General features: G+C 40.3%; 1 protein-coding gene across 1 annotated transcript in view; it reads left to right on the plus strand.

Moving 5' to 3' along the window:
• LOC112982185 (A disintegrin and metalloproteinase with thrombospondin motifs 12) overlaps positions 1–27,557 on the plus strand; it is a 175,034-nt gene that overhangs the window by 81,623 nt on the left and 65,854 nt on the right. The window contains exons 4-9 of the mRNA XM_026098382.2: positions 13,648–13,844; positions 15,935–16,018; positions 17,723–17,847; positions 20,024–20,173; positions 23,485–23,628; positions 24,574–24,718. Of these exons, the coding sequence (XP_025954167.2) occupies positions 13,648–13,844; positions 15,935–16,018; positions 17,723–17,847; positions 20,024–20,173; positions 23,485–23,628; positions 24,574–24,718 (845 nt within the window). The remainder of the gene's footprint in view (positions 1–13,647; positions 13,845–15,934; positions 16,019–17,722; positions 17,848–20,023; positions 20,174–23,484; positions 23,629–24,573; positions 24,719–27,557) is intronic.

Raw genomic sequence — 27,557 nt, forward strand, 5'->3', positions numbered from 1 at the left:
GCCATGTTTCTAGGGGGATCTGAACCTGTCAGAGAGGAGAGTGGGAAAGGAATAGCAGCGGCACAGAAGAAGTGAAGCTGTCCCTGTCAGTTGAGATGTGTTTGCTGGACATAAAATTTGGGCATACTTTCTGGTAATTTCTGTAAAAATGGGGTTCTGTCTTCTGGTTTAGCAGAGAGTTAAGCTAAGATGTAGAAAAAAGGGAAATGTAATACAGAATATTTTCTTGGTATTCTTCTGTCCTTTCATATTAAAATTCAGGATTTCAAGGCAGCTGAGGGTCAATTCTAAAACTATTAGTTATTAAACTAGGAAATCTTTAGTGCTCAGTGGAATAATCCCATGCGTATTTTATTGGATACTTCGTTAATTTGTATAAGTAAATGCATTCTCATACATATTTACTTAGCTACTTAGGATATAAGGGATCAAGTTATTTCCTGAACTGGTCAAATCTGCAAGTACTGAGCCAAATATCTGTCTAGAACCAATTTTTTTTTTTTTTTAATGCTGACCTGTTTCATGCTTGGGCATGAATTCAGTTACTGTCTAATGCTTTATAATGTGACTGTCATGTTACAGCTGGAGAAGTCTCTCAGATCTAGTCTTGAAAAGATACTTTTAACCTAATTCTTGACTTACTTTCACATCTGGAGAAGTTAAGGTAGGTGAATCTGTCCTGTTGCGATCCAGCAAAGGACTTATGTGGTGGCAGGGCCAGAGCACAAAGAGATGCCATCTGGGTTGATTTCAGCTAAGTTCCCTAATTCCCATGCATAGGGGGTATCAAATAATTCTCTGTTGACATCTCGAAGAAGACAATTTGAAGCATGCACCTGTTTAAGCAAGACATTTTGAAAGCTGAAATAGAAACTGTTATTTCTTAGAAATGTAAGCATACTTGAGTACCTGAATGATAAAATTACACTAAAATTACACCAAAACATGTTGCTAAAACCTAACATTTCAAAGGTATAGGGTAGCCACAAAGGCAGGCAGTTTATATGAGGAACATGAATTGATTTCCTCTTTAATAACTTTGGTTGAAAAAGATTTTGTTTTTAAAAGATGCCAGTGGGATTCCAAATACTTCTTAGTGTGTTTTATGGAATTCCTTTCTATCCATCAGGTAAGTGCTGAGCTGGCTTTTACTTTTGTATTGTAGCCCTGTAGATAATTGTGCCAACTGCTGTTGTTACACAGTGAGACCACACTTGTGCTAATAAATGAAATATGTCACGTTCTTTGGCTCTGCAGCCCAGTAGCACAGAGCGGTCTGTGTCCATACATTAAATTCTCTCCCAAAGCCTCTTTGTAAAGCCTCTGAAACAGATTGGCCACATCCTGACTACAGAGGAGGATGCCTGGCCTGTGTCCCCTCCTGTGTCATGCTTGGGAACTGTTTGAGAGAGTGCTCATCAGCCCCGGCTGAAGCAGTGACAGGGACTGTCCCTGTTAATAGAGTGGGCAAACAAGTTCCAGTGCCTGGGAGCGTTCCCTGCCCTGCTTAAATTCCTGGAGTAGGCAAAGCTGTACAGTTTACAGCCTGATAGGGCAAGCTCTCATTTTATCTTGGAGGAGTGGACTTAAGAGTATGGAGTGCCATTTTGTACTATGAAGCTGCAGGAGTGGCTTATATATCCTTGATACGCAAAGGGCAGGTTGTCTGGAGAGGAACCAAGGCAGCGGCACATGTTCTGCGCCCTGGCAGGAGCATCTTGCCTGGGGCAGCGAGGCTGCTGAACTCTGCCAACAGGGATGGCTTGGAAAGGTAAAGATGCCATTCGCAGAAAGCCAAAGGTGTCAGTGTTTCCTAGCTGAGGTTCAAGTAGGAATAGGGCAGCTCTATCAGTGTAGTAGAGTTCCTCATTAATCCAAAATATAGAAGTCAGGTTGGAGTGAGGGAGGATTGCCTCTCCATATGGAAATACGGAAGCAAGCTTTCTGCAGCAATTTCTGAGGTTTGACCAGGTGGTTGTGTTTTGTCTAAAAAAGTTTGGTTCTTTGGTCAAACTGGAAAACAAGAGGGATTTGAGTTTAAAGGGGAAATGACAGGTATGTTGGAATGCACTCTGAAACATTTTGTGGTGAAAAACAAAAGCAAAATTAGAAAGTTATTTCAGGCTTAAAAGTGTCTTGCTCAGGCTCAAATTAACCATTTGCAATTCTTAGGCTTAAATGAAACATTTACAGTTTTTATGTTATTCAGCCTGATTTAAGTAAACTGAACTGCATTCAGTCTGATGATGCTTGTATAATTTAAGAAAAATCAAATTGTCTCATTTGGAAAATGTTGAAGTGAAACATTTGACTTTCATGGCATTTCTTTGATTGAATCAATTTTAAGGAATCACCATTAATCTGTGAATTGTTTTAGTTGACATGGATCTTTGGTGACAAAAGTAGCAGACTGAAAAATTTCATGCAGCTTTGGATGGTATCCATAAGTGAGAGTAGCATTTTCTTTGTCATTTGGGTCTACAACAGGAGAGACAACCAATTAAACATTGTAATAATATCAGAAGTGAACACTGTAATAATATTTCAATGAATATGCCTCGTGCTAATACATAGCAAAACAAGACTGCTACACATTACTAACTGCTGATAGTGTTTTTGAGCCTTGAGTTGCCATAAATGATATCCAAATAAAAAGCAGGCTAAGCTTCGAGTGACCATTTATTATTCTTACCTTGTTGGCTTGCTCATGTGTGTAGAAATGTTAGCTTTTTAAACTATTTTGTAGCTGCCTCATGGATCATCCGTGGTCCAAAAACACTGCTGTGGATGACTTCAGATGTGCTTGAACTGTGGGGGATCAACTTGAATAGTTAAGACTAGTAACATAGCATCAGATACGAGCTATACTGGATGTCACTGCTGAGTTTAACCTCTTGCCACACTTTTCCTATTCTGCTAACGCACAAATGCCATCAGTGTTTGTTCTCTTCTCTCTGGCAGTGAATGAACCAAGTACTAGAATTATAAAAAGAAGTCAAACGTAATGTCTTTTAAGGTGCTATTGAGAATAATCTGTGTGTATAGAAAACAATGAGACAAGTCACCATAAAATGGAGGTCCAGTGCTCTGGTAATATTGCCCAAGTGCAAAGAACTCTGCAAAATTACTCTTTTTAGTAATAACAGTGGAAAAGGGAAGACCTGGCTTTGACTTACAGAAGTCAAGGGAAATAGTGAGAAGGGAAGAACAAATTTGCTCAGTGTTTTATACAGACAATGTGATGTAGATGCTAGTGAGAGTCAGTTAATACAGAATACTATTTAAATTTCTGTTTCATTACAGAGCCTCTGTAGACTGTGAGCCCTCCTCATGACAGCAAAATTTATACTGAGAAATGAAACTCCTTTGCTAACTATGAGCAGCTTCCCCAAAGCAACGACTCAGTAGCTGTTAGTTTTTCTATAGAGACTCAATATATAGAGATAGTGTTCATTCATGGTACCCACTGGGATGTCCCCCATGCATTTGGGACAGTTTGGGGAGATAGAGCTCATATACTCAATGGTGACCTAAGCAGTTTTGACACAACTTAGAGGACCTGTTTGGGTCACTAAATGTTCCTGCAGTCTGTTCTATCCTCAGCCTGTCCATATATATAGAAGTGGGTCCTGTTCCATTAGGTGCACCAAAGTGATTCATTGTGTGGTTCACCTAAGACCTGCTAGATATCAACCTTTTAACTTAGATTCATAACCTTAAGTCTTGTATTTTGTAATGTTCATGTCACAAATAAAACTGACAAAATCTGCCACCTATAAAGCAAAGTGAATGCTGGCCCTCAGCTGAAAAATCTCTCCATGATTTAAATTTCTAGCTAGGAGAGAGTGGCTAGTTAATGTGCAAGGTCAAAGAAAGTCTGAAAGGCACAACTGTCTGTTTTCTGTTTTTGAATGCTCCGAAGATGTGGAGCTTCCTGGGGGATTAGCTGAGCAGCACTTTGTGAGCTGTCTTCAACCCAGAGCACAGCAGAGCAGGATGGAGAAGGCAGGAGAGCACGTGCCAACAGCTGAGAGCAAGAACAGGCCATAAAAATGGTGTGAAGAGGGACACATCGGATCTCATGCAGGTGCTGCGGCTGAGCTCACACCTTGAAGAGAACCCAGTGAAGAGAGTTGTTTGGGGCTTAGAGGAAGAGGACCAGAGGAAAGCAGAGATTTGGCCAAGCAGGCAGGCAAAGGTGGGTGACGTGAAATAGCTTGTTCAACAGCCACACTTTTCACAAACAGTTGCAAACCAAACTGCTGAGATTCAGTAGCTGCTAACTGGGAGATTTCTTTGTGAGGCTGAAAGTATGAGCTGCAGCAGGGTCGCAGCCTGCTCGTCCTGTTGTAGGACCTGTCGGAGGCTGCGTCCTGTTGTAGGACCACCCGGCAAGCTGGGTAACAGCGGTGGCATCTTGCTGCTGCTTCTCATCCCTCTGCCAGAGGAGGTAAGAGCAGCTGATCCCAGCTGCTTCTCTACCATTTGCAAGTGCAGAGGGAAGCAAGTGGCTATTCTTGCTGTATTTACTAAAGGGAAATGATAATGAGTCAGATAGGAATTCCTGTAGAGTACGTGTTGAATCTTGGAGTCTTAGAGGAGCAAAAAATGGAGGCTCTCAACCACCCCCCCATGTTCATTCTGATTCTCATGTATAGGGGAATATAAATAGGCAAAACGTCAGTGTGGGGCATATTGGTTTTATGGCGATAGCAACAGTACATGCAGGCTTCTCTGAAGAGTATCTTGGTGGGGGGTGGTTTTGGTGTAGAGGGAGTCCCTAGTTCTTGCAAATTTGAAGAAAACAGTGTGGAAATGCTGGATGTCTGGAGAAGTAGGCAGTCCTCTCCAAGGCAGGCAGGGAAGGCTGGAGTTATTTGCAGAGAGTTGAGCAAGAACTGCAAGTGGGAGAGAGGTCTCCTGATTCCTCTCCAGGGGAATCCCAGGCCCTTCTGTTTTGCTCTGCAGCTGTGTGTCCCTGGTCAGAGCCCAACAAACTTGCACCTTGGCTAAAGGAGCAACCAGGTGCGGAGGGAAGCACATGCTTACAGCCCTCAGGAGAGTGTTAGGCTAATATGATACCTCTCTTCTTTGCTGTACCTTGGCTCATGTTTCTATCGGGGAGCAGAGCAAAACACTTGTTCTTTTTAGGACTTTGATAGATAGCTGTATGATGCAGAATTCAGTGTCTGAGAAAAAAGGAACTGCGTAACGTTTCTGAAATAAAATGTTTACACGCGGAAGTGCACCGGTTTGCTTAAAATCTCTGAATCAGCTGTGATTATATTCAGTGATTCTTTTAAAGAGAGGACTGCAAATGTTCACCAGAGTTTTAGATGTAGTTAATATTATGCATTTAAATATATATGTGTGTGCATAAGCTGATGAATCTCTTTTTCTCCAAGAGGAGCGACTCTCCTCCATCCCTGTGGCACAGCATACAGGTACACAAGCTCATCAGAGCCCAGGAAGCAGAGTCCCCCCTGACATGCCTCTTGCACCCTGTAGCAGCTGTCTGCAGTTGGCCCAGCTTGCAGCCCTTCTAGCACTCTTCTGCCCATGGGGGTGAGCAGACCTGCTATCTAAATCTCTCAGGCTGCCCAAATCCTTGGTATGCAATCCTCAGCAGACCCTTCTGGTCCTTTGCCCCCTCCAGCACTGTTTTGCTTTTTCCTGGCACCTTTTCCTGTGTTGATAATCCCCTTCCACTGTTACCAAGTTCTCATCAGATCTTGAAGTGTGGCTTCGGGGCAGCCAGCAGTTGGGTGCCTGTGCTGGAAATCCCTCAGGTAACTTCAGAGAGCTAATGAGCACTCCAGTGACCTGTACTGCCAGTTTCTGGATACAGCTGTTTCATTGCTGTCCTCCTCTCTATACTTGTGAGATTTTCCACAAAATATGCATCCTTGCAGAGTTTCAATCCTTTCTTCCGCCACTGAATGCTGGAGTACCTACACGTACTTACCTGCAGCATACCAGCTTAAGGAATATTGCCAGGATAAGATTCTCCTTGTAGCCTTTTAGCCTTAGTCCTATTCCTGACTTAAGCAGGTATAATGACCGCTGATCACCAACATATAAGCAGTTTGTTTTTCTTCATTCTAATGCAAATGAAACTTACGGAACATTAATAGAAATTTTTGTAGTCTGATTCAAGAACTTTTGGATACTGTTTGGTTAACCTCATTGGAAAACAGATCAGCTCTGACAATGTGGAGACATCTCCATGAAGATGTCGCTTTTAGTTTTTGCTTTCATTTCACGCAGGTGAATTTTCCTACAGACACATAGAAAGAAGAAAAATATTAATAAAGACCATATGATTAAATTCTTATTTGCATCGTATTGGCTCCCAAATCTAAATTTTTCTTTCATTCTTAGGTCAACGGTTCTTAAATTATTTGGTTGCAGACATTAAGGTATTGACATAATTTATTGGGAATTTTTAATTTACAAGTCTACTTTGTATTGAGATATTCTTTTCCAGAAGATACTTGTCTCATCAAATGAAAACAGAATTGCACTGCAAATTAAATTGTTTTAAAATGCTGACTTACTAAGTACTAGATTGAATTCATAGAAAAGTCACCTTGTTTTTCTCATCCATCGCATTAATATTATCAGCAAAACAAGAGGGACCAGCCACTAAAGTTACTAAGTGAATGAACATGGAAAGTTCAAGCCACATTGAGTAATGTGGTCATAGAAATGCATCTTATACAGCTGTAGTTTTTTGTTGTCCCTGCAGTGTTGTACTCTTATGTGCAACCTTGACTGAAATGTGGTTGCTAAATGTGAAGGGAGTAATTAATCCACCACTTCTAGATACTTCACTGTCTAGTAAGTGTTAATGTCTAAGGGAAGCCAGACAAAAACCAGGCAGTTTTAGGAGCTGACTAAAATAAACTTTAAAAAAAGAAGTGAAAACTCTAATCTTAGGCGGAAAATGTAATCTTATGGAGACTTATGTGCAGAACTCTATACCTTACAACCAGTTCCTCTGGGGTTAGTGAAGTTCTGTTGAATGGAGAGATGGCAATCTGGTGTTTCATGCAATTTTTGTTCACAGGTTATTTCTAGCTGTAGTTTGTATTTATTACATAATTATTACAGTGTTACTCTACTGCAGCTTGGAGGGATTTTCAAAGTCTTTGGCTTTTATAGTTGCTGCATATGTCCTGTTAATTAGCAAATATATTTTTTCTTGTTAGAAGTTTTTAAAAAAGCATTAATTTCCCTACTTCCTATTTTCCTGGTAGGAAAGGGTCAGGTTATTTTTCCCTGTAGCTTCTATTCTTTTTCGTTTTTAACTCTCCTGACTGTCTTGTATTACTGTGAGCAGTACATATACAGTATGGTAGGATGGCAACTAAAAGTACTAGAATCAAGAAGGAAGGAGCAGGATTTTCCTACCAAGAAAATATGAGAAAATTTGGAATTGTTTTGCCTTGGGTACACTCTGGGGAAAAAAAAAAAGAAAAAAGAAAAAAATTAGAAGATTCAGACAGAAGGAGGAAAATCTTATTTGTAAAACATACGCAGGCAGCTCTAGATATAGCTGTTTCCTATGATGATGTTCTCTTTACACCTTCTGATGCCAGTGGCTCAGGACATGTATCATTCTGTCCTTCCAGCCTGCGTGGTAATGTGTGGCAGACACACTTAGCAGCAGTATCTGATTCAGTGCATCAGTCCTCACAGATCCAATTTTAGCTTCATTCTGCAGAAGTGGTGTGACTCCACTCTTTGATACGTCATATTTTTGACAGCAGGAATGTTGAAGTTAACAAAGCTTGCAAGTTTTCCTTCTTGCAAGATGCAGGTTTTCTTTCTCTGTGTTTATTTTTGTTGAGTCTTCATGGGATCATCTTTCTTGGTCTTGGGGCTTGTCAACATGGGGTAATACGTGATTGAATAGCTGTCCTAGTTCCCTGTGTGAACACTGTTGTTTGACAGTTAGAAAGCAATTGTGTGATTTAGCTTAGTCCGTTCAGAAATGTTCAAAAAGGAGATGGTTTGGATACTTACTCTGTTTTAAATTTGCATTCTTTCTTTCTTCCTTGTTTTACAACAGCTTTTCCGTATAGTGCGTGAGCCCTTCCTCTTACGCTATCAGCATTCAGAACTAGTTTTGTTCTGCCTCATTTATTCCAGCAGATAGTTAGAAAATGGGAAAGAGTTCACATCTTGTACTGAATAAGCTGTTGCTTTTCTGAATTTTGTAGATAAATAGGAAGTTCCCACAGTAACTCAGATATTAGAGTGATGATACTGTGCTGCTCAAGACAACACATATTGGTAGCAACCAGTCTGCTGCATTTTGAAATAGAGCAAGCTAGGAATTTGCTGACCAAACATACCAGTTGACCAGTATTGCAAGTGATCATAGGAAAGGGTAGGTTTTTATAAATATTGCTGCTTTCCTGCCTAGAAGGCAGGAGACAGACCTCTGATTCTGGAGCTGCACGTGAATCTTGGACAATTCAACCCAAATCCCACGTTGCTCCTGCTTGCTGAGTGTGGGCAAGAGCCCCTGCAGGCTGCTGGGCTATCTGGATCACTGTCGGCCATGGGACGAGGAGAGGCAGCCGTGGCTGTGCAGGCCGGCCTCACTAGGCCTGTCAGGGATGAGATGTGTAGTTCTCCCAACCGTGGCTTTTGGAGCGCTGAGGGGGACCTGGTGTCATCTGCCTGCCACCAGCTCCTGCAGCTCTGTGCTTTCAGGGTATGTGGTATGGGCCCTGTGGCTCCAGGCCTTAGTGCCATTTTGGTACAGGGCTCACCAGACTGGAAAGGTTGGGCAGAAGCCTGTGCTGATCTCCCTCCTTGTAGGGAGGGGGAAAACTACTGTTTATGGGTAGAAACACGAAAAGGCAGCATGCTGTTTGGGGAGTTAGCCACTGAAGAATGCTGACCGGGTGCATGTCTCACACTCCACCTCTCAAAGATAGAGGCACCTTGTCTTGGATTGCCCCTGTCAGAAATCAGGATTCGGACCCTAGAACCAAACTTGCTGTCTTTCACAAAACGTGAGTGAAGGAGGAAAGGGTGCTGCTGCCTTTGTCCAGAAGCGTGGTGGCTAGGGCACTTTCCATGGACCTTCCCAAGTCCTTTATTAGATCTGACTCAAAGGTTGCTGGTAATATTCACTTTTCATAAAACTTTGCTGATTTCTTTTGTCTTAATTTTTATTAGCTGAGTCATTCCTCAGCCTTTCCTTTATTTAGTCTACAGTTGGCTTTGTTCTTTTTAGCTCTAGGTTAATCTCTGTTATTAGTGATGATTTCATATGTTTATTCATGTCCTATTATACAGTGGTTGGGTTTCAGTGCTTACTGAATTCTTGAATAACTCACTACTTCTGCAAAGCTACAGTCTGTTTGTTTATACTCAAACTAAAGACATATCTTAGGAAAAAATCCGTATAGTGAAGGTTATGAGAATAACCGTGATGTAGAAATTTCTGAACAGCGTGGGATTTATTATTCTAGCATCCTTAACATTTTTCATACCTCATGTCTGGAGAGCTAGCTTTGACTGTGAATAATATAGAGTGGTAAAAATGAAAGAGCTCTTGTGCAAAGCAAAAGGAGGTGGGGATAGAAAGTGAAGATATAAATCTGTGCTGTTGTATCATGTCTGACAGCCTTCAGACATAGGCTTCACTCTCCTCTCCTGAGAATTTACATTTTCACCTTGCTTCCTCAAAGTGCTCTCTGCATCCCCAAAGATGGTAAAAGTGGCTGTGTGCAGTTAGCACCTTGAGGTCTCCTTGCATCGCGCTGTATGCTGCTGGCATTCTGCTGTGAGCAACACCTGCAGGAAACAGAGGTGAAAAAGAACTTTGAAATGGGAAATTCTGTAGAATGCCTTTAAGTGAGGTGAGTCATACCTGTTCTCTGAGGGACTTTGGAGGAAAAAAAATACCCCAAATTGAACAAAAAACCTCCAATTGAGCAAAATTTTGAGCAGATCTGGTATTCAAATTGAAGAATTTGTGTTTTTTTTTTATAGTGAAACTATCAACATTGATGTTTAACGGTTACAAAGCTCTTTCTTTAGAGGAGCTAATAAAATAACAATATAATTCCATTGTCATCTAATGACAAATTAAGTCGACTAAAAGAGAGAGTGTAACTTTCCTACATGAAAGCCATGCATCATTAACCTGTGCTGTAGAAGTTGTTATGCTGCTATTTTTCCACACGCAGTTCAGGCTTACAGGTAATAAAAATCTTTCCTTGTGACCGAGAGTTAAGGGTACTATATGTGGAGTTAGACAGGTGGCATTTGTATGGATAGTTTCAGGGGACAGTCTTTATTTTTCAGTTTTTAAAAAAATGGACTTTGGGTTTTTAAGGAAACAAAACTTGTCTGAAACTTTTCAGCCAGATCTAACTGGAAGTTAATGAAATCTTGTCATCTACCTCATTCTGCGGGATACACAGTGATATGGCTGGGTATCACATATGACCTGTGTAACACTGTGTGAGACCTATTTGGCTGAATCAGGTTTTTTAATTAAAAATCTCATATCTGCAAAATTTTCTCCCATGATAGATAGAAACATCTGAATACTTCCACTTGCATTTCATGCAGTTTATCAGCCGAGTCCCTTACCAACCTACTTTTTACTTAGTTTTGGACTATCCTGTGTATCCTTTCAGCAGTACCTTTGTTTCTGTTGCTAATGATTCCAAAACTATACCTATATTATATCTCTTTTTCAAACATTCACGGAAACCCTCAGGGTTCAGGTATCCCTTTTCCTTTCTTCTTCTTGTGGAGTTTTCTCTGGTCAGCATTTATCATGGAAGGATGTGGGGAGGAAGTCCTTTTGTCTTGGCTACTCCGGAACTCATGGGCTCCAGGTTAGGATTTCCATTCCTGGAGAGCAGAGTGCCTGTGACTTATCAGCTGAGCGGAAATCATTTGCAGCACTTCACTAATTTAAGGTAAAAAGAAAATGAGATGATTTTGCTTCAGAATGAAAAGCTTGGTAAAGCAACCATCATTTGTGGAGACATAAGAGCAGAAATAGAACCATGTTTTATAGCTGCCTATTTGCTAGTGAAGCTCCAAGAGGCTTTCTCTCTGCTTCATCTAACTCAAAAGCTGCCAGGAAACTTAAACGGCTGGGATTCAATCCTTAGGTGAGTCCCTCCTTCTAGGTAGTGCCTGCCCAGAAGGTAGAAGGATCATCATTGAGGAGAGAGTTTTGTCTGAGGCACCCTCTTGTTCTGTGGCATTAATTTTCACAACTCAGGTCTCTCTTCTGAGGCTTTGCAGTAATTCATAGCCTGACGCTTAACTGGGATGTTAGTTCTCCACACTTCCCTGAGGGTTGTTCACCACTGCAGTCTGGCTGGCTTTAAACATTTTTATCTCCTTTGGGTGCAGAGCTGTCTCCTGTCCAGACAATAAGCAAATCTCCTCAGTGGATGCAAATACAAAGCTTGACAACTGATGTGATATTTCCTTTGGCCAGAAACAAATCACTTAGCTAGCAGCCTGACAAAAATCTTCTGTTCAGGTAGCTGTGGGGAAGGTTTTTCGTAGTATAAAATGCCTTGAAAAAACATAGATATTGAGAACTGCACTTCATTAAAAACAAAAAGTTGAAAACCACACAAATCTACAAAACAGAGCAATAAATGCAGCTTGTTAATAGCTTGTAATAGAGGTAACTATTAAGATAACTGAACAAAGCTTAGCGGGTGACAGCAGGAATGATACTGCAGCCTGGCACTGTGGAGTTGCCTTGGGAGTTAGAGCAGTGGTAGACCATTCTCCTACCCTTGGAAAAGCAAAAAAGAGAGAGAGAAAAAAGAAAAATATCTTTATTTTCTTATACTGCAAAGTATGTTCTGTGTATAAAAGAAGCTAGTTTTCCATGCAGCTTATTCTTCAGGATTGATGCAAAGATGCATGCTTCTCGTTGCATGCCTTGAGTTGGTGGGAAGGGAAATTTCTTCTTCGACATTTTTTTACTAGTTGACATATCTAGAGGATACAGTCTGTGTTAGTGCATAGGATGTCACTGACCAGTGATTTGGGTTGGTAATCACAAGGGAAATCAATATAGTTATGCTTTTTTGTTACAATGTATGGATAGTAAAAAAAAAAAAATTTTTTTTTAATTTTAAAAACTTTTAAAATGCAAACACCGGTTTAGGCAAAAAGAAATGCACTTACAAATATTATTTATTAATGTATTATATTGCAAATCTACAGTATGGAATACTAGACATCCTGCACAGTATATTGTACACATCGTTAATAGTCAAATGGTGCCACGCATTGTAGATGTGTAAGCCCCAGTGATACCTTCTGGCTGAACTTAGTTCTTCTGAAGGGCAAACAGTGCATTCATGCCACGGGTGTAACAGATCTTCTGCTGGTGTGAACCCAGGGCTTGGAGACCTAGCTGCAAAGTCATCCATGCTTCAAGGGAAGAGTGGTCTGGATAACTGTCCCTCAGCACTCGGTGGTGCTGGGAGGTGGAGGTGATGCTGGATAACTGTCCCCTGCCCCTCAGTAGTGTTGGGAAGTGCAGGTGAAGCTGAACAGGCTGTGAGCACTTTGAGGCAGGAGCCATCCTCCCGGCCAGCACGTGTGCACAGCCTGCAGTAAAGACATCCTGTTCCGCAAATGAGATGCCAAAGGACTTCTGCAATAGCTATCAAAATAGCAAGCATTCCTGATCCTTCCTAGGACTCGGGAAATCCCAGTGCCAACAGAAGTGTTCCTCTGGCTTCTTGGCTGGAAAAATGCCACCAGTTGCTGTTGAACTGGCATCTCTCACCTCATTTTCAGTCCTATGTGTATTTACATTCCCACTATTTCCCTGTTAGCACAGCCAGCTGGTACTCAAAGCTGGAGTGAAGGGAGAGTAATTAGCCCCACTGAGCACAGTGCAAGGTTGTTAGCAGCTTTAAAGAGCAAGAGCACTTCCCAAAAGGATTTGGATGCATGGATCCCAAAATTATAGTGGAAGCACTTTAGCTTCTCACCTGCCAGTCCGACAACATGACACACGCCGCTGAGGAGCCTGCAGCCGTTTGCTGCCTTGGTCTTCAGATGACACCTGCTGGTGAAACATTCTTGCTCTCCAGGGTTTCTAAGATGATTATTTTCCATGCACAAAACAGATGGCATGTACTAAGCTTAATTTACCATACTACTGAGAATAAGGGCGGCATGTAGAGAAAGTGTGTGTCTCATCTGAAACTATGAAGTGGCGTCATTAGAAGGTTCTGAAATTCCTTGAAAAGGGCATCCCTAATTTGTGGTGTGTGGTTTTTTAAGCTTGGCTCTGTGTCTAGCATCTTAATACCTGGCGTTTTGAGGTGCGAGGGTGGTAACTTTTGAATACGTATTTTAGAGCGCTGTTTAGTCCATCCTTGGAGATACTCGGCACTTCACTGGGGAGAGCCCTCAGCCAGCTGATGGCACTTTGAAGTTGGTCCTGCTTTGAGCAGATCAGGTAGGTGGCAGCCAGAAGTCCCTTCTCGCCCATGGTCCAACCAGCTCGATTGTCCCATGCTTCTGTGGTGCTGCCATTCTAGCTAGAAGTAGTACAGCTATACACAATGTAAATCAGACTTGGAAATGTTTTGAAGTCAATGTTGCTTGTTACCTTTCCAGATAGCTTCATCTTTTTCCAAAACCAAGAGCATCGGAGGGAGAGATGGGAACGAAATCACATGGCTGTCAGAAAGGTTTCTCGGCGCTCTGTCAGCAAGGAACGATGGGTGGAGACGCTTGTAGTTGCAGACAGTAAGATGGTTGAATATCATGGAAGTGACCATGTGGAATCATATATCCTCACTATAATGAATATGGTATGTACGATGTTTTCTTTTTTTAGTTAGATGAACAAAGCTAATTTTAATGATGATGTCAGTAATCACTCTGAAATAACTGTAACACTGGTTCACTGAAAGGGTATCTTTAATATATTTTAATTAAAACTATCTTTTTAGCATCTTTATTTTCCCTTTTATTTTGCATAAATGTGATTTTCTTCTGTGGATTTTAAGTGAGAGTAGCTTTTACAGTTCTTAGTCGTGAGGACCATATTACATAGCTATGAATTCTAGCACTAATTTTCATTCCACTGAAATTACTGTTTTTGAATCTCCTGCCTCCCTTGCAGCCTGGTGCTCATTGATGATTCAGGGTTCGCAGTTGCAGCAACAGAGAAGTGCTGTTGTTTTAAGCATATCAATTCATTTCCATGTCTGCAAATTAGACACACCCCAGATCCTACTGGAAATTGTAGTAATTTTGAGCTCTGTTCTAGCATTATGAAGGTAGTTCAGTTTAGAGAGAGAGGCTTTTATTAAAGTTCAGCCAAGACACTTAGTACCTAGGTTTGTACCTAACAGAAATGATTTGCTTACTGGTATAATTGGTACTTGGGTTTTTTTAAATTATTATTTTCTTCCAGTGCAGACTTGAAAAATTATTGTTTTTTTTCCAGACAAGTAGTGCAGTATCGTGCCCCTAATAAAGTCCACATTAAAAGGAAAAAAACTTTACCTTTTAATGTGTCCTTGTGTGGCAAGTTCCAAAATACATTGAAGAAGAAAAGTAACAGTGTTTCATGGTGCTGTCTACAGCTGGTGTTTTGTGTTACTATCTATATCATAGTAGGTATTGGCCTTGCAGAGTCTGTTGAGGATGTCTTCTCCTATGTCCTTCTCATCTGACTTGTATGTTATATCTATGAAAAAAATCACAGTGTAAATTCTAGCCATGGTATCTGATCTATCCCTCGTCTTTATACAATATATGCCTGGCTGTGTGCTGAGCTGTCTGACTAGCTAGTGAGACAATGAGCCTGAGTAAACAAACACCAGGCTGATTTGACTACATAAGGTTTTGTCCACACGGGGAAAATATGTGGAATAAAGTCTTATCATTATCAGATTCAGGAACAAACAGGTATTACCATTTTCTGCGCAGTCTGTAACTTAGATGTTAAGGTTACCCATAGTGATTCAATTTCCAATCTAATACCGTGAAAAAGACCCATATCTAAGTCAGACCTTGGGACTCAAAAGCCAAATTTTCCCTTTTTCCCAGTAATGCCTCCTTTAATGGTCTTCTCCAAAACAGTTTTGACCCAAACACAATCCATTTTATCCATTTGTATTTCTTGTGATGTATGAGATATTTCATACAGAGAGATTCTGTACCTTTTCTGGTTCCCTTTCTTCCTGCCTAGCTTGACATTGCTACGATATTACTACATTTCATCTGAGCCAAGCTTTTGCTAAGTTCAATTCTTGTCCTACTGTTTTGCTCTTTTTTGTGTGAATTCATTATCTTTCCTTTTCCTTTTAGCATCTTCTGTGCTGTGAAAGCACAACCGTACCCACAATTTAACTGATAACCTTTTGCCTAATACTGGCTTCCTTTTGCTTCGTTGTGGCAGAAGCTGCTTCTTATCAAATCAAAGCATGAAGATTTGATATTCCGCTCTTTTTTCACCCTGAGTGGACCTCTCCGTTAGTAATGCGCGACGGTAGATGTTGCTTTCTTTTCTGCTGATGTTTGTCAAGAACTTTGAAGTGGCTGAAATGACAATGAGGGATGAAGGCCCAAAGCTAATGAGTTCTTCTACAGGAGAAGTGGACATGAAATAATCTTGGGTGCAGAAGTCTATGCTTTTGCTCCTTAAATTAGTAACTTCTGCCAAATCCTGTATCTTCACTCATTTGGCAGAGCTACCTATTGCAGTAGTTTGTAACAGTTGTTGCATTTCAGTAAACTTTCAATGAAGTGTGTTGAGGATAAAAACAAACAAAGAAACCCCCAAAACTCAAAGGGGGACAGTATGCTTAAAGTAAACGTAATATTTTCTCTCTGAAGTTCTGTTCTACGCTAGAGGATTCAGTTAATCTCATACCTCCTGGCTCTGGCACAGGTCACAGGGCTGTTCCATGATCCAAGCATTGGCAATGCAATTCACATTGTGCTGGTCCGGCTCATCCTCTTTGAGGAGGAGGAGGTAAGGTTTTTATTTTCCTCAAAATGTCAGTTAAGAAACTTGGGATTTGAATGCATCGAGGCATAATTAGGGTTAGGAGGGTTTGTTTGCTTGAAATAATTTGTTCATTTGACTCTTCTATTAATCTGTTGACTTTCGCATGTCTGTTTTTAGGATAAATGCTGCCTTGGATAGCACAGTATTTAGCTCATGACTTCAGGTATTTCTGCATAAAATCCCCAAGGAAAATGCAATTAAAATAGGATGATTAGGAAGGGGGAAATGGAATCTCCCCAGTGTCAAAAGAATATGGCCTGATGAGGAAGACTAGATGAGAAACAGAAATTAATATATGTGTCATCACTCACAGTCTAATCACCCAGCATTACCTGAATTGTATTTATAACGTATAATGCTAGAGTGTTTACAGGTCTCTGAAGAAGTAAATATAATTTTGTGCAGTTGCAACACACATTTTCCTCAGCAGTTCTTTTTCAAAACTCCAAAACAAGGACTAAGTGGATGCTAATTGCTCTATACTAAGCATGTATTAGCGATTTGCTGTGCCTGTCATTCACAAATATTGTGCTACATGCGTAAATACATGCTGATTATTATAATTTTACTAGTCATTTTTAAAACACTGTGCATGACATAGTCTGCTCTGACTGCAGAAGCACAATAAGGGGATTGTTCTCAGTGGCTCCCGGTTTAAGATCACAAGCCAGATGGATCCAAAGCTATTGAAGGCAGTGAACCAAGCTGTGGAGGCAGGCTATGCCTTGTGGGAGAATTACTAGAACAGAGTCTAATTTACACAGCTAGCCCTCAATGTGAGGATATGCAGGCAAAAATGTAGTTCAGTTTCTGACAGGACAATTAGGATCTTCAGTCCGTAGTGTCCTTCAGTAAAATGTAGTTGCTAAGTTTCTGTGGCAGCTTTGAAAATGGACAGTGGATTCCTGATGAGTTGAGCATGGCAGAGTTGGAAGCAACAGTGGTGGTATCCTTAAAAATCTGGTTTTAAGATAGTTGTGGAAATGAATATCTGGTGTCTATGTTATTTAGATGCTTTGTAAAAATTTTACTTTACTTAAATAAACTGAGGCAAGATATAATGCATGTCAGAGCAGAAATAAGAAAGTACGCTTTTGGATGAATTTATTTTGCATACTTTGTATCGCAGAAGAAATTTCTGCAACTTTAATGCATACTATCTAATCATAAATGGGGAAGAAACATCTATGAAGTGCATTATTTCTTTTTGCAATTGAGAAATATTGTGAAAGAAGTACATCCTTAAACGTGTAAATTGTTCCCTAATTATGCGATTGGTCACACAGCATTAAGAGTGACATAGTTGCACGCTTATTAATCTTTACTTTCTTTACACCAACCAAACTTGCTTTAAAGAGAAAATAAAATGTTTTTGTTGGAAAATTTCTGTTCAGTTTTGGGTTTTATGAAGCTCACTTACCAAAAAAAATAGGAATTTCTTCCTTTTTTCATTAGCAACACTAATTACAAAGATAACAAAATTTTAACTTAATATTCAAGACGTTAGATATATAGATGTTATTGCTCCTAGTGATGGCTCTAGCTTCAGGCAAAACTGTAATCAATTGCATTTCAGTGACTTTACCCAGCTTCACAGCTAGCATCACTGACGTGTTATTGCAATGTCATGTGGTCTTTACAGTGATATTTTCCTTCATTTCCCATTAGCAAGGCTTGAAGATAGTTCACCATGCTGATAAGACATTAGCCAGCTTCTGCAAATGGCAAAAGAGCGTCAACCCCAAGAGTGACGTCAACCCTGCACACCATGATGTGGCCGTCCTGCTAACCAGGTACGATAGCAGTTCAGCAGATCAGTGGTTGACTCTTGTGCAGTTGTGTTTCTTTTGCTGGTATTTTTTGTTCGTAGGCTCATATCATCTTTTAGTTCATCCTGCACTGAACCCTGTAAAGAGCCCTACCTGGTGAAGACATGCTGTTCCTGAAACATAATGTTAATACAAAAATAACCTAATGTGAGTGTGTGTGGCACTCATACAGGTGGAGTACAGGAGCTGCAATATAAAAGCATGTGGTTAAGGTTAGACCTGCTGTACCTTTTAAAAGGGCTCGTTTTCATTTGTTTTCACAGTACATGTAATGCTTTATGTATGTATGTGGGTGTTTTACTGGTGATGCATCTTAGTCAGGAAATTGAGATCTGTATGTCCCCAGAGATTAGCAATCTGAGGACCTCAGGTCATTTTTCCCACTTGATCCTGTCTCATTTAGTGCTTAGTCACTTCTCTATTCTTCATAGACCAAAAGCAATCTAGCAGGTAGGTGAACAGTTCCATAATGGCAAACCCTACCTGTTATAGAGGTGTGCGTCAGAGTGGAAGTATACTTTGTGAAGACACTGCAATTTATTCTGAAGGTTTAAATTGTATGATTTTTAGATATGAGTGGTACTTAAAGATATTGCATGATCTTATATTTAAGCACAGATAAAATATTTTTTTACTAGTGTAAGGATCTGAGGCACAGAAAACTAAAAGGTGTTGACTGAGGTTATACAAGGACTTTGTGGAAGGGCATGAAACAGAAATTTTATGGGTCCATAAAAATTGGTCCAACCAGCACACAACTGGGAGAAAAGACCAGGTCTGTGGCCTTTAAACAAACAAATGAGAAAAGTCTTCAGCTAAAAAAGTCTGCTGGGCAAAAACAACCCCCCCCCCCCAAGTGGTATAGTAAAGAAGAAGGTCAGCAAATATTTAAATGAGAATGAGAAAAAGAAGTCTCAAAATGATGAGTGGTTTACCTCTCCAAATAAACAGGCTTCAAAGGATTTATTTGAATGAAGCTGTGGTACGGTTGCGTGTGGTTGCGGTACGGGTGCTGGATAGATTGCATAGCAGTGTGTCATCCCCTGAGCGGCTGCACATGCATTGCACCTGGCAGAGCTGACATACAGGATATAAATCCTTGCTCTCCTTAATAAATCAGCCATTTACCCTAAGAGAAAACTCTGTCACAGTAGGCTATTCCACAGCTGAAGAGCCTGGGATTAGGCTATACTGCCCTAGGCCTGCTCTGACTGAACCAGGAGGAGGAAAACAAACCTAACCCTCACAGGAGATCTGTCTCATTTCCTCCTCGATAGCTTATGGACTTTGGGGTTGGTATTAGGGCTTTTCCTGTCCAGGGGCAAAACACACATTGCTCTTTTTCATTTCTTTTAGCAGACTAGAAGGCATGCAGCTACATTTTTTTTTTTTTTGACTAAAGAGCCTAGTGTCAGCCTGAGCTCAGTTGCTTAATCCTGGCAGTGAAGCAGCACAATTCACCGGTTTCCTCAGGGAAACAGCCACTGCTGGGGGAAGGAAGCTGTTGGCCTAAACAGCTTACAGGGATTTGGGCACTGCAGTAGCCCCGGGCGGCTTCTGCCGCAGCACATCAGCTGCCAGTTGCCTATGGGTCCCATGCCCGAAGTGAGGTCTGCTCAGACTGAGCAAACAAGGGCAGAGTTTTCTTAAAAGCGTTTTCAGAAAACATATAACAGGAGGCTTGGGGAAATTCCACTCAGAAAGTTAGTGGCAAATTAAAGAGGCTGAGAAGGGATCATTAGAGGTAAAACTATCCTCCTGATTCCCATAAATCCTTGTGCAGAACTAGAAGAAAGGAAACTCTTTGCGTCCTTCACCATCAGGCATGCACTAGCAAACTTCAGATGTACTATAATCAAAATGTCATCAGAGAGGGAGGAAAGCTTTTTCTTACATGAGTTGGGAATAAACATTTATATTGAGGAACTATCACAACATAAATACTGTCCATTAAATGACAGCCATATAATACTGTAATAGCAGTTACAGATGTTTGTAAAAATGTTAGCAGAACTAGGCTTTGCTTAAAATGCAAGTTAGCACTTGTACATTAGGAGACAGAGACTTACCATCCAGTGTAACTGACATTTTGCAATTGTTTTTAAGCTCTTTTAATTGGAAGTCTTTGTTGTGATTCTAGAAAGGACATTTGTGCCGGAATGAATCGTCCATGTGAAACCTTAGGTTTGTCTCATCTATCCGGCATGTGTCAACCTCACAGAAGCTGTAACATTAATGAAGATTCTGGCCTTCCGCTGGCATTCACTATTGCTCATGAACTTGGACACAGGTATAGTTGAATGTGAAGAAGGACTCCGCTGAGTTTAATTTATTCTTTGTATACCAGCATTCAAATTGTTTTTTTTTTTCTCAGACCTATGCCATTAGTCCTTCTGCACACCCGAGAAAAACAGTAGCTTGTAAGTCTTGTTTTAGCCTCTTAATGAAGAGAAGTCTCACTTCTCCTTGGAGAGATTTTTTTTGTAATAATAACTATTGACTGGTGCATTAGATCAAGATTAGTTAAGAACCTACTGAAGGCTTGTTACTTTACAAGTGCTGTTCATATGAGCAGCTACTCTGTAATTCTCACTGCAAAATTGCATTTCTGCCAAACAGAAACGAAACAAGGAGTGAGTTACTGTCTCTTTATTATTAAAAACAAAAACTGTGTCTATTTTTTCTAAGCAGAGGAATGAGAAAGACATTCTTCAGCCTTGACCTTTGTTTATACTTGCAACTATTTAGTTTACCCCTTTTAACAGTGTCTGTCCGGGCAGTACCTCAGGATGAAATAATCAAGCTACAAAAAAACATCACTTAAGCATGCTTTCCATGCCTTAACTTTTCTCACATATTCATTTTTCCAAGCGTATATTGAATTATTACTTGAATATTTGATATAATCTCTGATCATTCCTTTACTTTTGCATAAAACATGCATTTCATTAAATCATTATTAAATTATTTATATTGCATCATTGTATTTCATTATTGCAGATTAACTAGAAACCATTTCTAACTCCAAGCACTCAAACTTTACAGAAGCATCAAGTCTTTTGTCTCCTTTCTAACTAACAAAGTTGCTTTGGGTTTTTCTTAATAACTGGACAGCTTCTGTGTATTAATATTCCCACCATGGACCTACTTATGTCAAGTCACATAAAGTTTCTATGCATTTAGTTTTAGACGTGGCTAAATTTTTTTTTTTTTTTTTTTTGAGTTTGGGGTTTTTTTGCTAGAAACTTCATTCTTCAATGTTTCCAAATTGATGGGGGAGTTTTGGTTGGTTGGTGGGTTTGTCAAACTCACCTGAAACACTACGGTTTCAAATCTGTTTCAAAATTGAACTGTTTTTTCCCAGGTAGCATATTGGCTTATGGGTACTGCAGTCTGGGTGCAATGCCTGCATTTTTCAGCTAGGCCACGCTCCTTGGCTAGGTGACGTGTTCATTGCTATATCTACAACGCAATAACTTTCATTATACACCCAACCACTAGTCAAAATGACGACTGGATTTCCTGGTGGGATATAAAATCTGATACAAAGATTACTCTAATGTTGATCTCATCAACCATTAATTGATCTTTCTTTATTCAGCACCTCAATTGCCAGAAGGGAAGTAGTGTAATAACATAATGCTGAAATCATTCATTATCAGATCTAGGTCCTTTGGGATTTAGTCACTTAGTCCCCACTACGGTGCTGCTGACAGGACAGAATACTGGTGAATTTGCCTTTGCAGGAATGTTTTAGGGCCTTCCTTTTACACGTTGTCTCCACACACAAAAATGGAATACTGTAGGGTTTGCAGTTAACCTGAAACCATCCTCCACCCAAGCCAGGTTAGGATAAGTATGTTACAAGGTTCAGATACGGACAGCAAAAGTCTGTAGAACTTGCAGGTGAAATAGAAAATGATGGATTCCCAAAGTAACTCCCCCTCATACTGTCCCTCTAGACATTCGCCTCCCTTGTCAACAGACCCTGTTCATGGAAAAGGGACTATGTGTCACTAGGGGGACACACTTTTATAGCTCAGATCCATTGCTGGAGTTTATGCAGACTGAAGCTATGCTCTGCTTTTGGATCATTAGGATCATGGTACAATTTTATTTTCCAGAAACGAAGTCTTAGTGGTTTGAACTCACTAAGAAAGTCTTTGTGTGATCCTCAGTTAAGTAATGAGCTGGAGCTTCAGATGTTAACAATGCAGGTGTCAACATCTTTGTAGATCTGTTGCCTTTATAGTAGGTCATGAGAAGTAGGTGCTTTTAGGATGTGGTTTCCATGACTTAATTCAGATAATCTTCAGGATGAGATGACCTGGAGACATCTACATTTAGTCAGGTGAATCCCAGCTGAAGTTTTTTATGTTCCTGACTTCTACAAGCTGTTGAATAAGGAAATCTCTTAAATAAGTCACAGAAGTCTGAGAACACCATGTTACGAAGACCTGCTGTGGAGGACTGTCTCCTTGTCTCTAAAGCACAGTATGAGAAAGTTAAATAGTAAGAAGGAGTGGAGTTTGGCAGCTAATTCACTGCACATTCAGCAATGTGGAAAACAGTGTCTCCATCCAAATCCAGCAAAAGAGATCAGAAAAGAAACAAGCATTAAAGGCGTGCTTGTAAGACAGTGTAACAAAACTTGATCTTAGTTAAAGTGGTATGAGTCTGAAATAACTGTGCTAGTCAATAGAATTGCTTTGTCCTTAGCCAAAGGAACAAAGACTAAAATTTAGCCAGGAATTTTAGGAACAAGTTTTGCTTTTGCTTTTTGCCTCAGCCTCTTATCTGGCCTCTACAAGCATCCCACTACCAGTGTTCCCTGTCTATGTAATGATTTCATCAGATATCCCATGCTAGGCGGGTTTTAGTCCAGCCAAGGGTAGGTTAGAGTGCTGGAGGAACTCAGGCTTAATAACTGTCATGGTCACCTTTCCTTCTGAATTGTTACCAAATTTACATTGCAGTAGGGTATTAAAACATGTTGCCTTGGATATAAAGCTTGAATATCTGGTTGTTAAATACCTGATTGCCAGATTACAGCTACATTCAACCTGTAGTGCAGGTGAAGAAAGGGAGACCTAGCTAGAAGAATCTCACTGAAGCTGAGATTCTTCCCCTATGACAGGCAATGAAGAAGAAGAGCAGATGGCATGAGATACCAATTTCCTGTGAAATTGGAGAGCTGCTAGAACCAAGAACTAGCTCTTGGACTGAAGAGCTAGGAAGCACTCTTAGTTCTAACAGCTTTGACATAACCTTGCGGTTTGAATTGCCTGCTTCAATCCAGCCGAATTGTGCAATAGCATTCTGATTCCCTTTAAAATACTGCAAAGATAGTCTCTAACAGTGTTCTTTGTTTTCTGCCTGATAATATTGCTTTACCTAACAATCTGCTTGAAAGCCTGTTGGAGTCTAGAATTTTTTGTGGGTTTTGGAATCAGGTCTTCTGTGTACTTTTTGGCAAAGAGGTATCTGCAGCTAATCAGAAGAGGAAGCAGCTCTAGTATCTGTTTACACATACTGTTGAACCTATAGAGGATTGTTGTGATCAGTCATCTGGAATTATTAACTCTTGTTTTCTATCTCTAGTTTTGGTATCCAGCACGATGGAAAAGAGAATGACTGTGAGCCCATTGGAAAGCGTCCATATATTATGTCCCGGCAGTTGCAGTATGATCCCACTCCCCTCACCTGGTCTCCCTGCAGCAAGGAATACATCACACGTTTCCTGGAGTGAGTGATCAGGGTGTAACATTTCACCGGAATGAGTACAACTGTACATGAGACATCTAAGTGGAGTTCATTAGATTTACTTTTTTTGTAGAGTACTTGAGTTAATTCCCATGCAGGGCATACCACAAGCTTATTGCTCACTTAGTAATTGGGGAAAGCTCCATTATATCTTGGGTTTCTAAAAGTGAGCTGGAGTTTTGTCATGTCAGCTTGGGTTTGGTGCAACCTGCAGCTTCTTGCTGCAGTTACCAGGAAGAAAGAAGCCTTCCTGTCAAGGACTCTGTTGGGACATCAAAGATATTCCCTTTGTTGGCCGCAACAACATGTGCTTGACTTCAATGACTTGTCCAAATTCATATTCTTTTTAAAAGCAGCTCTATGATATAACTTTGACCAGAGGCTGCAGTCTGCTTTGAAGTCACTCTGCAAACTGCAATGACTTTGTGATATTTCCAATTTGACAGGCTGGATTTTGCCTCTATAAAACCCCCCTGCCAGATGGAGAGTGGTTACAAGGATTTCATCTGTCAGGTGTAGGAGGAGGTGATAGCAGCTGAGAATTGCTCAGTATCAGGGCCATCAGCACATACAAGGACCACATATGTTCCTTTGCTTTTGCAGACTTCAGTGGTCCTTCTCCAAAGCGTGGAATTGGCATGTTGGTCTAAGTGTTACTGATACCTGGGCTGCAGGCAGTTTGTTGTGTGTGGTTTTTTTTTTTTTTCTTCAATTATTTGGCTATTCTCTAAGGTTCCATGAACTGCAAGAAATGAGTACTGTTTGTTAGCAGCACTTCAGCATTGCCTAGCTGGAATCTGGAAGCATAATTACCAAAGGCCATATCAAAAATTATCACTAACAATCAGATATTGAAAATCAGCATACAAAAAAAAGGTTTCAAAAAGGTGTGGTTGTGTTTCTTAATTTGCAATTTTCATCTTTTAGCCGAGGATGGGGATTCTGTTTGGATGATATACCCCAAAAGAAAGTTCTGAAGTCCCCAATCATTGCTCCTGGAGTGATTTATGATGTACATCACCAGTGCCAGCTTCAGTATGGTTCCAATGCTACTTTCTGTGAAGATGTGGATGTAAGTGCTGTGCGTTTTTCTTTGTTGCACTAAAGAGAGCTTAAGCTTCTTGAACAGTGTGGAAGTGCAGTTGGTGAACCTTAGGTGCTAAGTACAAGTGCAGCATATCCAGAGTCTCATAGACTAGACGTGCAGTGCAGCACGCCCTAACAGAGTGTTTTGATTCCAGTCTGGAGATCGCAGAAGTGAGATGTTTTCCTGTTTGCCCTGTATATTCCTTGTCCTTTATCGGATCTGGCCTCATACCTATTGTGAGATGCTTGCCGTTCAGTGGTGAAGTAATTTTGGTTTTAAACTTACAATATTGATTTTAAGTAAATTATTAACAGAGATGAAGTTCCATCTTCCAAAATAAGATACTCTTTAATATTAAAGCTTTCAATGATGAATGATTTCATTGGGAACAAATCTTCAGTTCCAGGAAGAGTTATCTGAAAAAAAAGACAAGGTATTGCTCTTTTCCTATATATCCTGATTTTTCACACTTTTGATAGTCTAACTAATGAAAAGAAATTTCAGTCTATGTACCTCAAAGATCCTTTAGGTGGATTAAATATAGATAGATATTCATAAGAATCTTTATTTAGATATATTTAATCTCTATATAGGTTTATATAGATATTTTTATATCTTGGAGAACATAGACTTTCATGTGGCAGCAGGTGATTTAGATAGTCCAATATTGGCTCCCTAGGGTGGTTCTTCACAGCACAGCAAGACAGTGCTGTGCAGAGATGCGTGGGAACAGTATAGTCACATCAGCACAACTCCCTACAAGACCCAGAAAGCACTGTAGAGTATCGGGTTAAATTAGCTAAGGTATAGTGCTATGCTATTATAACTGTACCTACCTTGTTTAGAGCTATTTGACTCAGTGCAGCATTATTCTACATAGAAGAACACTTCAGAAACTGTGATTTCAAACGCTGATCTAGCTAAGAGATCGCTAAGTTTTTCTGACTGTTGGGCAACACTATTCAGCAAATGCTGCAGGCAGCATCCTGGTTTACTCTCCCTGTTAAAAAGGACCGTGGCAGCCGTAGTGCCTTGTGGTTATCGACAATGCTGGAGTGTGTTTTAGGCAAGGTATTGTGTACAGCTGTGGACTGGGGACTGCAAATCTTGATCTTTTTTATTCCATTGTGATAATTATGTGCATCCTCATCTGCCCTCTTATTAGAGGACTTATTTATGACTAATCTTCTCAGCTGTTATGATTAGCAATGTTGAACTGCACCTACTGAGTCTGAAGCTTGTATTGAAATCTTGCTTTCATTACCTGCTGTTCTAGTTTTCTCAGCTGCTGTAATTTGTCTGTTGGTACAGATAGAAAATTAAAGTGTAATTTTGCAATATTGGTTCATTCTGTCTCTCCTTGAATGTGAATCTAGTAGGCCTTTTCATTCAGCATCTTCTGATTAAACAACTTACAGTTGGACAAATGTCAGTAAATTAATTGGTATCATTTTATTTTATTTTCTTTTTTACTGCAAGGCCTGTGTTTCGCAGGTAACTGCACCGGCAAGGAATTGTGATTAGTGTAGTCTGCCTGGCATACTGGACAATCAGTATAGCCGTTTTGTCTGAGAAGTCTGACTGTTCTTTGCCTCGTCACTATTTACTTAACACTCACTTACTGACCAGACTACATTTGTTGTATAACTTCTAATGTTTGCATGTGTGGTTGAATTTTATCTGCAGGTTCTTTTTGAGAAAAGAATCTGTATTTAGCTGAAGATGCCCAAGGGTTCAGTGATTACACTGAACAAAGGTAGAGGTTTAGAATTCATACGGTGGCTTCCACAAAGCATTTAGGTAGTCCTCTAAGCATCACGTGAAATAAATAAATACTATCCTTCCAATAAGGAAAAGAAAAGCAAAATATAAATTTGGGCGGTGAATATTCCAAGTGGTAGATGGATCTATAGCTCCCTACAGGCTGTAGGAGTTCAGAATCCTCCTCTTATTGCTCTTTTCTTATCTCCAAAACTTTCACTCACTTCAGTAGGACTGAGATTGTTTAGAGTGGTTTCTCTTTAAGGTACAGATCCTGGTCTCACAGGTTGGGTGTATACTCTAGTGCTGATGATAAAATCACTTGCAGTGAGTCCATGTTAGTTGTGAATTCCTGACTATTACGTCCAAAAAGTATGCAGTGAACAAAGCTTTTTCTTGCACTGCTATTATTCCAGTAGTCTTAAATATGGAGAAAAGCCCTGGTGCATGGGGATTAAAATGGAAAAAATCTTGTAAAGCTAATGCGTTTCCTCCATAAACACTTGATTTTGGAATCTGAGTGTTTCCACGGGGTAAGCATGTAACTGCCCGTGGAAAGCTGCATTCAATTTAAATCCACATTGTGGTACTCCCCTGTGCCTTCCTCTGGGCATTTGAAACACAGTGGAGGATGCACTTCATGCAATAAAAGCACAAACATATTTTGTATACAATAGCTAAAAATAAACATGAAGTTCCCAATGAAAGCAAATTCATCAGCAAGGACATTTGGGTAGCTCTGCCTTTACATCCTGACAATGGTGGCTCCACAAAGAGTTGCTAAGTAGTGCTACTCTTAAACTATAAATAGGGAACTGGAAAGCAACATGTATACATCACCAGAAAGCAGCTAAATAAGCAGAGATGCAAATCCCCATACGCTGTGTTCCAGCTTGAAATCTGGAGTGCTTGGAGGTGGCACTCTTCGTGCCTGAGCTTAGCTATTTTAAATAGAAGTAGGCCAGAAACCAGCAGCCAAATTTTGGATTTCACACTCAGCCAAATGTTGCTGCTAGCTTATCGGGGCTGGATTTTTGCAAATGCGGTTTGTTTGTAGACTATG

This window comes from Dromaius novaehollandiae, chromosome W (genome assembly GCF_036370855.1).
Source record: "Dromaius novaehollandiae isolate bDroNov1 chromosome W, bDroNov1.hap1, whole genome shotgun sequence".
NCBI lineage: Eukaryota > Metazoa > Chordata > Aves > Casuariiformes > Dromaiidae > Dromaius > Dromaius novaehollandiae.